Source organism: Pieris rapae, chromosome 24 (assembly GCF_905147795.1).
Source record: "Pieris rapae chromosome 24, ilPieRapa1.1, whole genome shotgun sequence".
Lineage (NCBI taxonomy): Eukaryota > Metazoa > Arthropoda > Insecta > Lepidoptera > Pieridae > Pieris > Pieris rapae.
Window position 1 is genome coordinate 3,144,138 of NC_059532.1, and position 14,581 is coordinate 3,158,718.

Below are 14,581 nucleotides of genomic sequence, written 5' to 3' on the forward strand. Positions count from 1 at the left end.
CGCTGCGGTATGCGTTGCCGTACACCCATCATATGAAAAACGTCGAGAATGTTCTCTTGTTCCGTCGCAGTATGCGTCAGCGGCGAGGGGCAAGCGCGGTGAAGTGGGGAGTTGTACTGCCGCACAGCGCGGCGTCATAAGTCATTCTTGGTTCAATCTTCAATGCTGCAGTGTGCGGTGTGCGTCACGGGTGTGCGTCACTGAGTCAATATGGAAGAATTGTTCATGTTCACATCTACCTTGGTAGCTGCGGCAAAATCAACTGACCACCTCGCCGCAGGGACGCTAAATGCTGCGTCGATACGCTGCGTTGCGGCGCATACCGCAGCGTTGTGCGTCATGATCACCAGACCAATGCTTTAGGAGCACTACATTGAGGTATGTACTCAGGACTTAGTATAAGATTATGCATCGACGGCCACCGAACCGTTCTTTGTGATACACTGTTTAAAATCGCTAAGAACTTAGCAATTATCGCTAAGGACGTTAGTCTTTTGTTTTCTTTTTTGAGCCTGATACTTTTTGCTATAAAAGGGGGTTTTGTAAGACTCAAATAATAAAAAACTTGAGAGATTTCAAGGGACCCCCGGGTGGAACGAAGTTCTTTTCGATTAATTAGTGAAGGAATTGTAATATTTTTTTTAAGTTATAATAATATTTATTTTATTTTTAACAAATATAATGTAATATAGTTAATGTAACTTAGTTTACCTTTACAAAATCACCCACTCCATTATAGACTCTCCCGAACTACTAGCTCACATTAGCCTTAACATTAGATTTAGTGCCCGTAGAGCTAACGAAGTCAATTTATTTTCCCTTCAAACCTATAAGAATAACATCTCTTTTTACAACCCTTTGACCAGGATGGCTCGTCAATATAACGAGATGGCAAAGAGCAACCACTTACTTGTGGACATATTCTGTCGCAACATCAATAAATTCATTAGTGTCGTTAAAGACATCCTCCATCGTAGGTTAAGTGCTGACCCTTGTGGTCCTGGTTAACGTTACGTTAAATTGGTGTCGAGGAACTTATTATTATTATTATTATTGTTTTTTTTTTTACTATGTTACCTTTGTTAGTTATGAGCCTTTTATTGATGTACATTAATTTTGCAGTGTGCACATGGTTTTACATTAGAATCCTGTTCATAACTATTAGTTTTAAGTTTATTTTTGTAAAGATTATAATGTGTTTTGTGCACCAAATAAATAAAAAATAAAAAATAAAAAAATAAAAAAAATATAAACTTAATCTGTAGGCTATATTTTAGTAATTGAAAATTATTATTTAGTTTTAATTTATTGTGTTTCATTTTGACAACAAATTTGAAGATAGAGACATCTCCATCATAGATATGTCGCCAGCTTCTTCGTTAAAACTTTTCATTCTTATTTTTTCCGCCTGGACTAGACGGAAAAAATTAAGACTTTGGCAACGCGAGAAAAGTAACTTCGTTCTGATATACGAATACTTCTTTTAATTCTTCTCTGTACAGAGCATTGAAAGCATTCCAACGCAAATGTACTGAATTTATTGTTGCAGTAAAACTTCTTTATCGGCGTTGGAATTTACCGTCACATTTTGTCGTTACGCGTCACGTTATTCGGTTACGCGCCAGTTATAAGATTTAGGCATATAAGTAAAAGATTTTTATGTTGGATAATTGCCAATTGGTGTCGGTATTATTTTGGCGTTCTATCGAATTAGTAGTAACTGTAGAATAATGCAGTGAAATAAAAAAAAATGTTTGTCTCACGAGAGACCTATATAGTTCGAGAGCTAGCAACGTCAGGAAAGCAAGCATTTCAGGTAGGCCAGTTTTTAGATATCCTATGGATATATAGATTTACTATCTGGCTGGTGGTAGTGGTTGCGTTCATCAGTGCGCATCCTACTTGCACAGGTAAAATATCGATTTTTTTAAATCATTTTTATGTTTTTTTTATTGAACTTTCTACAACGTAAATCTTATTTTGCCAGACATTTTTATTACTGTTAAAACTGCAGGAGAGTGAGAGAGATAGAATATCTAAAAATTGGCCTATCTGAAATTCTCTCTCAAAAACGTTGCTAGCTCTTAGACCTAAGTGTCGTGGAATGTGTGATCAGTGATGTGAGCTTATTAAATTGTAGGTACAGAATAAATAGATTATACTATTGTACTTAAACTATGTGGCTTACTCACTCTGTTACCTAGCAACCAATATTATTGTTTAATCTATAAAAATGAGTGGCGAAACGATATACGAAGCACCAAGAAAATATAATGTGTCACAAATCCGAGTGCATGACTATTTATATGGTAAGTTTAGCTAGAAAAACGATAAAACTATTAATAATTATTTAAGTTTATTATAATGTTCTAAAATAATGACAGTTTGCATTTCGTTTTGTTCCAACTTCCAACCGCATTAATTCCGTTGTCACGATGTCCCATACTCTAGTTTCTCGGTAAATAGACTTTTAAATGCGTTTCGTTTATTCAATTTGTAATATCAAAAAGCTGGAATGTATTTTTAATTCGCAATTGGAATAACCTCTGAGCGTCGTGGTAAGCAACGAAAGATCTACTAGTCCAGGATCCATCGCCCATTTTTGCACTTGATTACTATCAAGCTAATTTTCCGTGAGTAGCTTTATTTTGATGAGACGCCCAAAATTTAATATACGAAACTCTCAATTATGGTAGCTAACAGAGGTAGCAATGATAAAATATATTGGATGATCACGGACTTATCTGCTTCCACCAATTTCTGTCATAAGAGAAGTCTTATGACACCGTATAGCTTTGAAGAAGATGAGTCTCTTCATCGGTCCATCTGGTTGGTGTGCCACGTGATCTTCTGTGTTAACCACGATCAGTTTCTCCAAGTTCTCATCGCTTTTGCGCATTGTAATCTCCCTAATCCCTTCCTCCTCCTCATTTATTTTGACTCACTTTGGGTTGCGTCAGCGTAGTTTTTTTATTGATGTATTTTTTTCACAGATTCGGCATATATCGTATCAGGAGCTCGTGATTATGCAAGAACGGCGTTTAAAGCCGCCATGGCCTCTGCGCAAGTGGTAAAATGGCTTTTATATATTTTTTTATGTAATAGGCAAGCGGGCTCACCTTTTTTTTTATAGAACCGGGGGCAAACGGGCAGGAGGCTCACCTGATGTTAAGTGATACCGCCGCCCATGGACACTCTCAATGCCAGAGGGCTCGCGAGTGCGTTGCCGATCTTTTAAGAATTGGTACGCTCTTTTCTTGAAGGACCCTAAGTCGAATTGGTTCGGAAATACTTCAGTTGGCAGCTGGTTCCACAAAGTGGTAGTGCGCGGCAAAAACTGCCTAGAAAAACGCGCAGTTGTGGAACGGTGGACGTCGAGGTGATACGAAACACCTGATGTTAAATGATACCGCCGCCCATGGATACTCACATTGCCAAAGGAAAGAATGATATTAAACGTATAAATTAAAATTTATCATTAAAATATACCGTTTTTGAAGAAAAGTTTAATATGTACATTTAGATAGTGAAATAAGTTTAATTTACATATGATTCATTTTAAGAACGTTGTTTGTTTTTGAAGATTTTACTCCTACCACGTGTGAATTACAGAGATGTTTTTTTATTTAAATTAGAAATTTTCTATTGACTTCATTTCACCAATTTCTGAAAAGTTGTATATAGTTGTGATTATTTTTCGAAAAATATGGTAATAAAGAAGTTTCACTTCTTACGTGTGTACACTAGAACATGCACATATTTTTTTTTCTTCCAGGTCATCCAGCCAGTTTATAAAACTATGTTCTCCGAGCTTCGGAAATTCCCACGAATGAGAGTTGGTATGTCATATTCTTTATTATAAACCTGTCTTTATAAAAACTCGAAAACTATCAAGGATGCGGAATGATTTTAACCATTTATTATATAATTCAAAGTAATTGAAATAAAATTAAAAATACACGAAATCGACTTGGGAGATTTGGGCGAAAGTTATTATGATAGTAACGTAAATTCTAGTATGTATTAAATATTTAAAATAAAGTTTGTGGAGGACAAGAATTGAGTGTTGCCACGTAAAACACGTTATTATCTTCCGGATATAATACAATGAAGCCTTTAAAACACAGATAAAATTTTTCTTTTCTTCGTTTATTTTCTTTAATCAATCTCAATTTATACGTTCTGCTTCAAAGAGAACCCAAAGGCAACTGAACTAGTATGGCTAGACTGCGCTCGGGATTGTACGAAAAATTATGAAATCCTTCAAATTTTGGCATTGTTCATCTCCGAATCATAGCGCCATAGATGCTGCAAGAGACAATCTTGTAACAGAAGTTCTCAAACAAGGGATTCTCGCTTTGCGTTGTTGATTAACACACAGAGTGGGTCGGTCGGTTTTAGGTTGTTTTTATAAGTTCATGATATTGAAATCAGCTTACAAAAAATTGTTTCATCTAAATAACAGATGAGGGTATATTTTTCTAATCCCGGATATTAGACTAAAATTGATATTTTCTTAGCAAAAATGCGTCGGGAAGAAACTATTTAAGATCGCCCATTTATATATTAATTTTATACATTCCAGTGTATCATCCAAACTGTAGACTGCCTCATCACGTGGACCGGTCATATGGAGCATATCTTCGTAAAGTGAGTGAAGCGAGAAATGTGCCCACACCACATCTCACCGGAAAGGATAGGTTCAAGTTTGGTGCTGTGTAAGTTTTTTTTTTTTTTTATAGAACAGGGGGCAAACGGGCAGGAGGCTCACCTGATGTTAAGTGATTAACATTGACACATTAACAAATTCTCAACTTTATAGTACATAAGAATTTTACATGGACTGAACATTTTTTTGAGGACGCTATTTTATTTATGGGGCGTGAAATGGGACATTCTGAAACCCAAGTTTGAAAGGTTGACGCCGATGTCCGCCGGCCGCCATCTTGGAAAAAGGGGTGAAATCACGTATTTGGCTATATCTCCTAAACTATTTATCGCACAAAAACCAAACTTTTTAAATTTGTTTTAATATTTTTATAGAAAATTTGTCATTAAGAGTAATTATGACATTTAAAAAGCATTATGGGGTTATATCTCATATAAAAAAACCCTTCTCTATGTTTTATTTTTGCTCTTACACAAACAATGATGAGAGAATATATTAAAGCTATAATAATATAAAGAATTTTTTTTTTTTTTTTTTTTTTATAGAACAGGGGGCAAACGGGCAGGAGGCTCACCTGATGTTAAGTGATACCGCCGCCCATGGACACCCTCAATGCCAGAGGGCTCGCGAGTGCGTTGCCGGCCTTTTAAGAATTGGTACGCTCTTTTCTTGAAGGACCCTAAGTCGAATTGGTTCGGAAATACTTCAGTTGGCAGCTGGTTCCACAGAGTGGTGGTGCGCGGCAAAAACTGCCTGGAAAAACGCGCAGTTGTGGAACGGCGGACGTCGAGGTGATACGGGTGGAATTTCGTATTCTGCCTCGACGTCCGATGATGAAACTCAGCTGCAGGTATTAATCCGAACAACTCCTCTGAACACTCTCCATGGTAAATGCGGTAGAAGATGCAGAGAGACCCCACATCTCTACGCAACGCCAAAGGATCAAGCCGCTTGGAGAGATTTTGGTCGTCAACGATTCGAACCGCTCTTCGTTGAATACGGTCAAGTGGAAGAAGCTGGTACTGGGGAGCACCCGCCCAAAGGTGGGAACAGTACTCCATGTGGGGCCGAATTTGCGCTTTATATAGTTGCAAGCGGTGGCCCGGAGTGAAGTACCGTCTCGCCCTGCTGAGCACACCGAGCTTTTTGGAGGCTAATTTTGCCTTTCCCTCCAAGTGACCGCGAAACTGAACGTCGTTCGATATGTCAACGCCAAGTATTCCAATGCTGGCTGTGGCTTTAAGGAGAGTGTTTTCGAAAAGAGGAGTAGCGACAAAGGGTGTTTTTTTAGCGGAAAACGCGCAAACTTGTGTCTTTTTGGGGTTAAATTGGACTAGGTTTAGTCTGCCCCAGTCAGAGACTCCACGTAGTAGGGTTTCTACTTCAGACACAAGTTTGTTCCGGTACTCATCGACATCTGCCCGAGAAATACTTGCCCGGCCAGTGTAAAGAGTGTCCCCAGTGCTGTCATCCGCATAGCAGTGAATGTTGCTAAGTTGCAACATATCATTGATATGCAGAAGAAACAGGGTCGGGGATAAAACACAGCCTTGAGGGACCCCAGCGTTCACGGGTTTAAGGTCGGAACATGCTCCGTCGATGACGACCTTGATGCTCCGATCGGCCAGAAAGCTGGAGATCCAATCGCATAATTTCTCGGGAAGCCCATAGGCTGGAAGCTTCGAGAGCAGTGCTCTGTGCCACACCCGATCGAAGGCTTTCGCTATGTCCAAACTAACCGCTAGAGCCTCCCCCTTGGACTCAATTGCCTCCGCCCATCTATGCGTAAGGTATACAAGAAGGTCACCAGCCGAACGACCACGACGAAAGCCGTACTGAGAGTCACTTATCAGCTGGTGGCCCTCCAGATACTCCAGGAGCTGGCAATTAATAATGGATTCCATTATTTTGGAGAACAAGGAGGTTATCGCTATTGGGCGATAGTTGGACGGATCGGAGCGATCGCCTTTTTTAGGGATCGGATGTATCGATGCGATCTTCCAGCACTCCGGGACAGTGCCAAGCGAGTACAGGTACCGGAAAAGGCGCGTTAAGACCGGAGCCAACTCAGGAGCACAAGTACGCAGCACAATTGGAGGAATACCATCCGGCCCGCTCGACTTATGTATGTCCAAGGAAGATAATGCTTTACGGACAGCACGTTGCCGGAATGTAACTTCCGGCATCGAAGAATCACACCGTGAAATGCTCGGTGGTGATCTCCCTCGGTCATCCAAAGTCGAGTTGGACGCGAAGAGACAGCCTAAAAGGTCGGCCTTCTCCTTCGCAGTGTGGGCCAGCGAGTCATCCTCCCTGTGCAATGGTGGAATGGAGGGCTGACAAAAATTCCCTTGGACAGCTTTGGCTAGAGACCAGAAGGCTCGAGTCCCCGAAGGGAGTTGGGCCAATCTCTCGCCAAATCTGGCAATGTGCTCTGACTTTGCTTTAGTGATTTCCCGTTTGAAGGACCTGGAGGCTGAGTTATATGCTTTTTTGAGTTCGCTGGTATTAGCATCACGAGATTTCGCCGCTTCTGCCCATGCCTTAAAGCATTCTCGCTTTCGACGCGAGGCTGTCTTGCAAGAACGCTTAAACCAGGGCTGAGACTTGCCACCGATCGGCACCGCAGAAAAAGGAATAAAGAGTTCCATTCCCTGCAGAACCACTTCGGCGACAGAGGCAGCGACGGAATCTGGAGCTTCAGACGAAAAGCAAATAGGCCCCCAAGGGTAGGACGCAAAGAAAGACCGCATCCCGTCCCAATCTGCTGACTTGTAGTGCCAAATACGGCGAAAACCCAAAAAGCGCGACCGCGAAGGGCGCGTAGATGGCACAGTACTCCGGACCACACAATGATCCGACGAACCCAATGGCGGGTCAACGGAGACCTGATAGTTCTCCGGATGCGAAGTCAGCAGAAGGTCCAACAAAGAGGGTTTATGACCGTCCACATCTGGTATTCGCGTAATCGCAGGGACCATTTGTGTCAGGTCGTAGGCTAAAGCAAAGTCGTGAAAGGATCTTCCCGCGTGATCGGTGGTTTCAGAACCCAGCCAATCGGCATGGTGGGCGTTAAAATCGCCAAGTATCACGATTTCGGCGGTAGGAACCTTTTCAAGCAGGGAATCTGTAGCCATTTGGATGTGCTCGATGAGTCGGTCAGTTTCGTCATTTCCGCTATGGGACCTATACAGGCACGCATAGAATCGCGGATGGTCATTGCAGTCTATGCGGAGCCAGAGGTTAGATAGGTCCCTTCCTTCAAGCGTCCCAAGGCGACGAGAACAGATATCCTCTCTGACGTACACGCAAACTCCCGCCCGCGGCACAAATGAATGTTCCAATTTGTACCCCGGGTAGGAGAGGTAAGAAGTATCAGCCGGGGAGGATATCTGAGTCTCAGTGAGGAAGAATAAGGCCGGCTTCGCAGATTCAAGGTGAAAGTGAACCGCGCTTAGGTTTGAGTTGAGCCCCCTAACATTGGTGAAGTCCACTGTGAGCGTGGAGGGGGTTGCCTTCGGCGAATTCTTCCGTTTGCCCCGAGATCGAAACCTAAAACTAGAACTGGATGTTTTGTTTAGAGCGCAGTTTTTGCCCACCCCAGAATACGAAGGGCAGCCTGTGCATCCACCACCGGATACTGATTGTTCCGATGATGGACGCCCAGAGGGGGATTCTCCACGTGTGGTACCCCCCTGGGGTAATCTTTCTTTAAACTGCACCGTCATACTCTGGGGAAGGGGAGGGGGGATGGGCTCCGGGAGTCTCACTCACCGAACGAAACGCGAGTACAATAAGATAAACCTATTGCATCACTTCACGCCGGTTTTCTGTGAGACAGTGGTACTGCCCCGGTCGTGCCTGCCCATTTGGCTGAAGCCCGAAAGCAACAGCATGGCACTCCCACTAGGAAACATATATTATGCTAGCTATATTGTTAGTTATGGATAGATAGATTTAGGAATATAAGTTTAATTTTTTAATGTTTTTATCTGGAATAGTTGGTGTGGGATTTTAGAATTCTATCGTATTAGTAATAACTGTAAAGATAGAAAAATGTAGTGAATAAATAAATAAATAAATAAAATGATATGAGAACTTACGAATCAGATGTACTTCTACTCATGGCAGTACACAATCTTTTTACGTTTTGTATCAAAGATGCGGGTCTGCCAAGCGTATATACAGATAACAATGTTAATTAGTAGGTATTTAATCTGATTGTCATTATCTCTGGATAGAGCGCGGCCACACGATGCGGTATTTATTTATTTATTAAGTCTACAACATCATACATATTACGAAATCTGTCGATAATTTTATTAAATCTTCTATCTAATATGTACGACAATATATGTAAACATAAGTTTTGCAAAAAATAGGAATTAAAAAAAATACAATTATACAAGATAAGACAACTACAGAATAAAATAAAAATACCAAGAATTTTGGTACTTCAAGCAGAGAAAAGTTGCGGTATATTGCCACATATTTTATCCGTACTCGCCTCGTCTCGCACACAAATCCGGCGTGTCACGTGTGGCATGGTACAGTAGAACTCCAATTATCCGAACTCCGACTATCCGAAACGCCGATTATCCGAATCACATAAAAGACCGCAGAACAGCTTACATTGACGGAGATGTTTATTTCTAAACTTGTACATAAGTACATTTTATTTATATTTAAAACATGTGAAAATTTCATGTTTCTTTCATTTAATTCAATAAAAAAATAGTGCAATATCAAAACGTAGCTTTTATTCTCTCCAATGGCATTTTTTTTTAAATCCGATTATCCGAATATTTGATTATCCGAATGGGTCCCGGTCCCCATTAATTCGGATAATTGGAGTTCTACTGTATAGTAATTTGTATGTAGGATGACGTTGCGGCACCGCATCGCACTGTTACTGCGTCGTGTGGCCGCCCTCTTAGTTTATAAGTAACTAGTGGACCTAACAGACGCTGTCCTTTACTATGAATATTGATGAATATTGATTTCAACTTAATATAATTAACTAAAAAAATATTTCAGTTGGAAACAAAATGTTTATTGTGCCTCACTCGACATAGATAGGTATAGTGTGTCCCGGACTTTTTTGTAGATATTTGTAAGATCTACAATTACTTAGAACATTTTATGTTTCTATCTTTAATAGTTTAGGCAGGGTACGCAAAATAAGTAACTTTTTTGGTTGATTTTTTACACCTCATGTCCGGAAAAACCCTAATATCTTACGGAACCCTAACCCCTAACCCTAACCCCCAATATAGCCTATATTACTCGTGGATAATTTAGCTTTTGAATGGTGAAAGAATTTTTAAAATCGGTCCAGTAGTTTATGAGCCTATTCATTACAAACAAACAAAGTTTTCCTTTTTTTTTTTTTTATAGAACAGGGGGCAAACGGGCAGGAGGCTCACCTGATGTTAAGTGATACCGCCGCCCATGGACACTCTCAATGCCAGAGGGCTCGCGAGTGCGTTGCCGGCCTTTTAAGAATTGGTACGCTCTTTTCTTGAAGGACCCTAAGTCGAATTGGTTCGGAAATACTTCAGTTGGCAGCTGGTTCCACAAAGTGGTAGTGCGCGGCAAAAACTGCCTGGAAAAACGCGCAGTTGTGGAACGGCGGACGTCGAGGTGATACGGGTGGAATTTCGTATTCTGCCCTCCTCTTTATAATATTAATAAACCGTGTAGTATAGCAGGTACTAAGATCACCTCTTTGTGGGTTTTTGGTTTATTAAGAAAAAGCTTTCAGCCCGAAGAAGCTACTTGCTGTACCATGTGCGACACCGGATTTTCAACCACCTACTCCTGCATGCACAGTGGGACCAACGAGACCAAGAAATAGAGGGACGCAGAGTCTGTATAGGTAAAAAAATAAATAAAATAAAATACGTTTATTTTGGAACATAAGATCATCTAGGTATCACTTATTCCACGTCAATCAATTCGAACTTGTAGGCATCCCTACTCATCGGCAAAGAAGACAGAGGTACGTCTGTAAAACTCGAAAATGCATTTCAAGCATAGGTGTGGGGTAATATGTCTAAAAAAGTAAATTAGATTTATATATAATAATAAGTACCTGGATGACCGAGCTTAGCTCGGTATTTTTTGTTATAAGTTGTGTTTTTTTGGAAATTTTATTGAAGTACGAATTATATACTAATAAAATTATGAAATATGAATATAATTATCGAATAAAGATAATTATATCTTAATATATATATTTCTTGTGTGCGTGTATGTGACTGAACTCCTCCTAAACGACTGGACCGATTTAGACGAATTTTTTTGTGTGTGTTCAAGGGATCTGGGAATGGTTTAGATTCACAATTTTGTCCGTTGGACAATGTTTTTTTAATTAATTTTCAATTTATTAGTTGTTGTCGATTTTGGAATGTTTTACATTGGATCCGACAGACGGCGCTACCATCGCAGTTTCAAATTTTAAATAATATTCGAATTTTAATTTTAATCTGTCCCGAAATTTAAAAAAAGTTTTGTTATCATTGTGTTATATCGTGTGTGACCATGTGCTGGATCGTTAGATATTGTCATAACATTTGAATAATAATTTTCATCAAAATGGCTTATTAAAAATTGAAATTTTGAACTTAAAGACGTGTAGACAGGACAACGTCTGTCGGATCCGCTAGTTCATATTTAAGTTTTTGTTTGACTGATATCTTTAAACGGGCAATTATATAACTTAAGTTGATAAAACACAAATAAAATGAATGTCATTTTATTTGTGTGTCTAGAAATGATTCCTAGCTACATCGATTTATCGCCCTGTTGAAAATCTGAAATGAAAATCGATGGAGCCGATTCCGAGATTCCAATTATATATATACAAGAATTGCTCGTTTAAAGATATAAGATAAGATAAGATATGTGAGAATATTCTGTGCGGTTTTAACCCCAAAATGTCGACTATTAAAACATTGGCGGTTAGTTAGCGATCAGTATCAAGATGGCTGTCGAAGAGGAGCTAGCGTGTCTGTGGTTAATACAGAAACTAAAGAAAAGAAAGAAAAGGCAGTATTGGGTACATGCAATATTTATGTCTGACATACCGCACTTGCACTTATATTCACAACACACGGTTTATTAACTCAAAAGGTTAGTTCTCTTTAGGCGTCGTGTCAAGATTGGATTGCCACAGCATTTCCATGTCTATGTAGCCTGTTTAAGTGAGCTAAAGTCTTATATAAAATCTAATTAAAACCTAGAAAATGCTAAATTCTAATAAATATGTACAGGGAATCTTCAGCTCAAACTATACCGTGGCAACCGGAAGCGAAACCTGCGGAAATATGCCAGAATACACCGGAAGTTGTCTATCTTGACAACTTACAATGGGGTATGTTAAGTCATGTAATCATTTCCTTTAGTTGCTAGCTTCAGTAGTTCAAATAATGCAACGTAGAGAAATGCGCATTAACATGTTAAGAGTAATCAATATTCTTGCAATTAAAAGCCTACATATATCAACGACTAAATAAAACGACAATAGTTTTCTGTTGTGTAAAACTTCATTTATTTTTGTTAATTGAATCTCTAGACTGTTAATTAAATATCGATATTCAATCAAGCCGCTTTTTTTCCAACCGATTTTGTTCCTACCCTCATTACAACTTAATTACACATGGCATGGACATGGCTGATTCTGATGATAAAGGCATCCGCCTAGATATTATACAGGGTGTCCCAAAAGTCGACGTCAAGACGAAACTTTCTCATAGGTAATGCCACACCAGTTATCAGAAAAATTAAAAAAAAGAAATAAGTCATGTATTTTTGAAGTTATGGATATTTTTTTGTTATTCCAGAAAATGCACACCATGTGACAGTTTTTTCATTCCTGTTGTTACAAATATTTATTTTTTGGCAATTTTTTTTCTCTTACGTCATCCCGAATAGTGTTTTATGTAACCTATGATCCTAAACTCTGTGCTGATCACACCAACTTTTAGGAAAATGTCATTTTATACCGTACCAAGTTTTCAAAATTAATTAACCTATGAGAAAGTTTCGTCTTGACGTCGACTTTTGGGACACCCTGTATAATAAAATTATTTATGATTCATAATTATTGTCATAGTTCACAATGTGTGTCTGTGTGTATAATGTTTATTATATAGAATTCAAAGTAGTAATAAGTGAAATAAAAACAGAAATATTTTTCAGGCCCGGGAAATCCGTACCGAGTTGGTGATTTGCCCGCCGACTTTCATACAACTGAGATTATCAACAAGTTAGTACAAATACAATATATTTAATCGCGATGTCTAACACAAATTTTAAGCAAGTTTACATACACTTGTTAAATATTAATAAAAATAAAAAAAAATAAATACGTTTATTTTGGAACATAAGGTATCCTCAAGGTCATCATGAAGGTATCACTTATTCCACGTCATTTAAATTTGAACCTGTAGGCAAAACTACTTATCGGTAAAGAAGACAGAGGGTGTAGGAGAGAAAAAGCCGGCGTAAAAAACTCTCGGTACTCTTTAAAAAAAAGCAATTCATAAAACAATACTTATTTTAAAATAAATATAGCAAATTAATTAGAAGTAGCCTGCCCAGCACTAGTCCCAGGCCCTTTTATCAACTAGATAATTACTAACTTTATAGTAAGCCTTTTTACAAAGCTTTTCCTTAATAAGATTATTTCTTTATTATCTTAATATATATATTTCTTGTGTGCGTGTGTATGTGACTGAACTCCTCCTAAACGACTGGACCGATTTAGACGAAATTTTTTGTGTGTGTTCAAGGGGATCTGGGAAAGGTTTAGATTCACAATTTTGTCCGCTGGACAATGTTTTTTTAATTAATTTTCAATTTATTAGTTGTTGTTGATTTTGGAATGTTTTACATTGGATCCGACAGACGGGGCGCTACCATCGCAGTGTCAAATTTTAAATAATATTCGAATTTTAATTTTAGTCTGTCCCGAAATTTAAAAAACGTTTTCTTATCATTGTGTTATATCGTGTGTGACCATGTGCTGGATCGTTAGATATTGTCATAACATTTGAATAATAATTTTCATCAAAATGGCTTATTAAAAATTGAAATTTTGAAATTAAAGACGTGTAGACAGGACAACGTCTGTCGGATCCGCTAGTATACTATATTTTTTTTTATTTGGACCACAAAATTAGGAAAAAAAATTTTTCTAAATTAACATATACGTTATAACCGGTATGTTGTTCTAAACGATGTCGTAAACGGTTTTGATTGTCATAATAATTATTATTTTCCTTTTTCGATATTTTTTTGCCTAGCAAGGCCTAAAGACAGTTAATCTTCCAGAATGCGTCACGCCCGTAAATGGACCCAGTTGATTGAGAAAGGTCAGTTCCCGAGATGGATGAAACGCCAGGATGCTATCATCACAGACATCGAGACAAAAGATTGGATATTCAGAGAGGCCGTGAGTTTATTTATTTATTTAATTATAAGTAATCTAACAGGCAACAGCTAATTACATAGGATTGGATATTCAGAGAGGCCGTGAGTTTATTTATTTAATTATAAGTTATCTAACAGCTACTTAATACATATTATTATACAAAATACAAATACAATACACAAAGCCAAAACAGATTACACAGATTAAACAAAAAACAGAAAACAAGCATTAAAAGACAAAGTTACATTTAAAAGAAAAACAAAAGAATAAAATTAAAAACTGCAAAATTATTATTATTAAATGTTTCTAGAAATAATACCGGAAATTGAAATTTTTCTGTCTACGTTTGTTACAATTTTATAAATTAAACTATAAACCAAATGAAGTAAATAAAACCGTATAAATAATATTAAAATATACATGTCTGTTTAAAACATATCAAATAGCTTTTTAATTATTTTAAAAACTTGTGTAAG

The 14,581-nt window shown here is 38.3% G+C and overlaps 1 protein-coding gene across 1 annotated transcript in view; it reads left to right on the forward strand.

Annotated features, from left to right (window-relative positions):
- The first annotated feature begins 198 nt into the window (after positions 1 to 198).
- The window catches only part of LOC111001698 (cilia- and flagella-associated protein 91-like), a 29,668-nt gene continuing 15,285 nt past the window's right edge, over positions 199 to 14,581 (forward strand). Inside the window, exons 1-8 of the mRNA XM_045633726.1 lie at positions 199 to 378; positions 2,994 to 3,070; positions 3,776 to 3,839; positions 4,586 to 4,718; positions 10,434 to 10,547; positions 11,944 to 12,044; positions 12,872 to 12,938; positions 14,006 to 14,126. Of these exons, the coding sequence (XP_045489682.1) occupies positions 3,053 to 3,070; positions 3,776 to 3,839; positions 4,586 to 4,718; positions 10,434 to 10,547; positions 11,944 to 12,044; positions 12,872 to 12,938; positions 14,006 to 14,126 (618 nt within the window). The 5' untranslated portion in view covers positions 199 to 378; positions 2,994 to 3,052. The remainder of the gene's footprint in view (positions 379 to 2,993; positions 3,071 to 3,775; positions 3,840 to 4,585; positions 4,719 to 10,433; positions 10,548 to 11,943; positions 12,045 to 12,871; positions 12,939 to 14,005; positions 14,127 to 14,581) is intronic.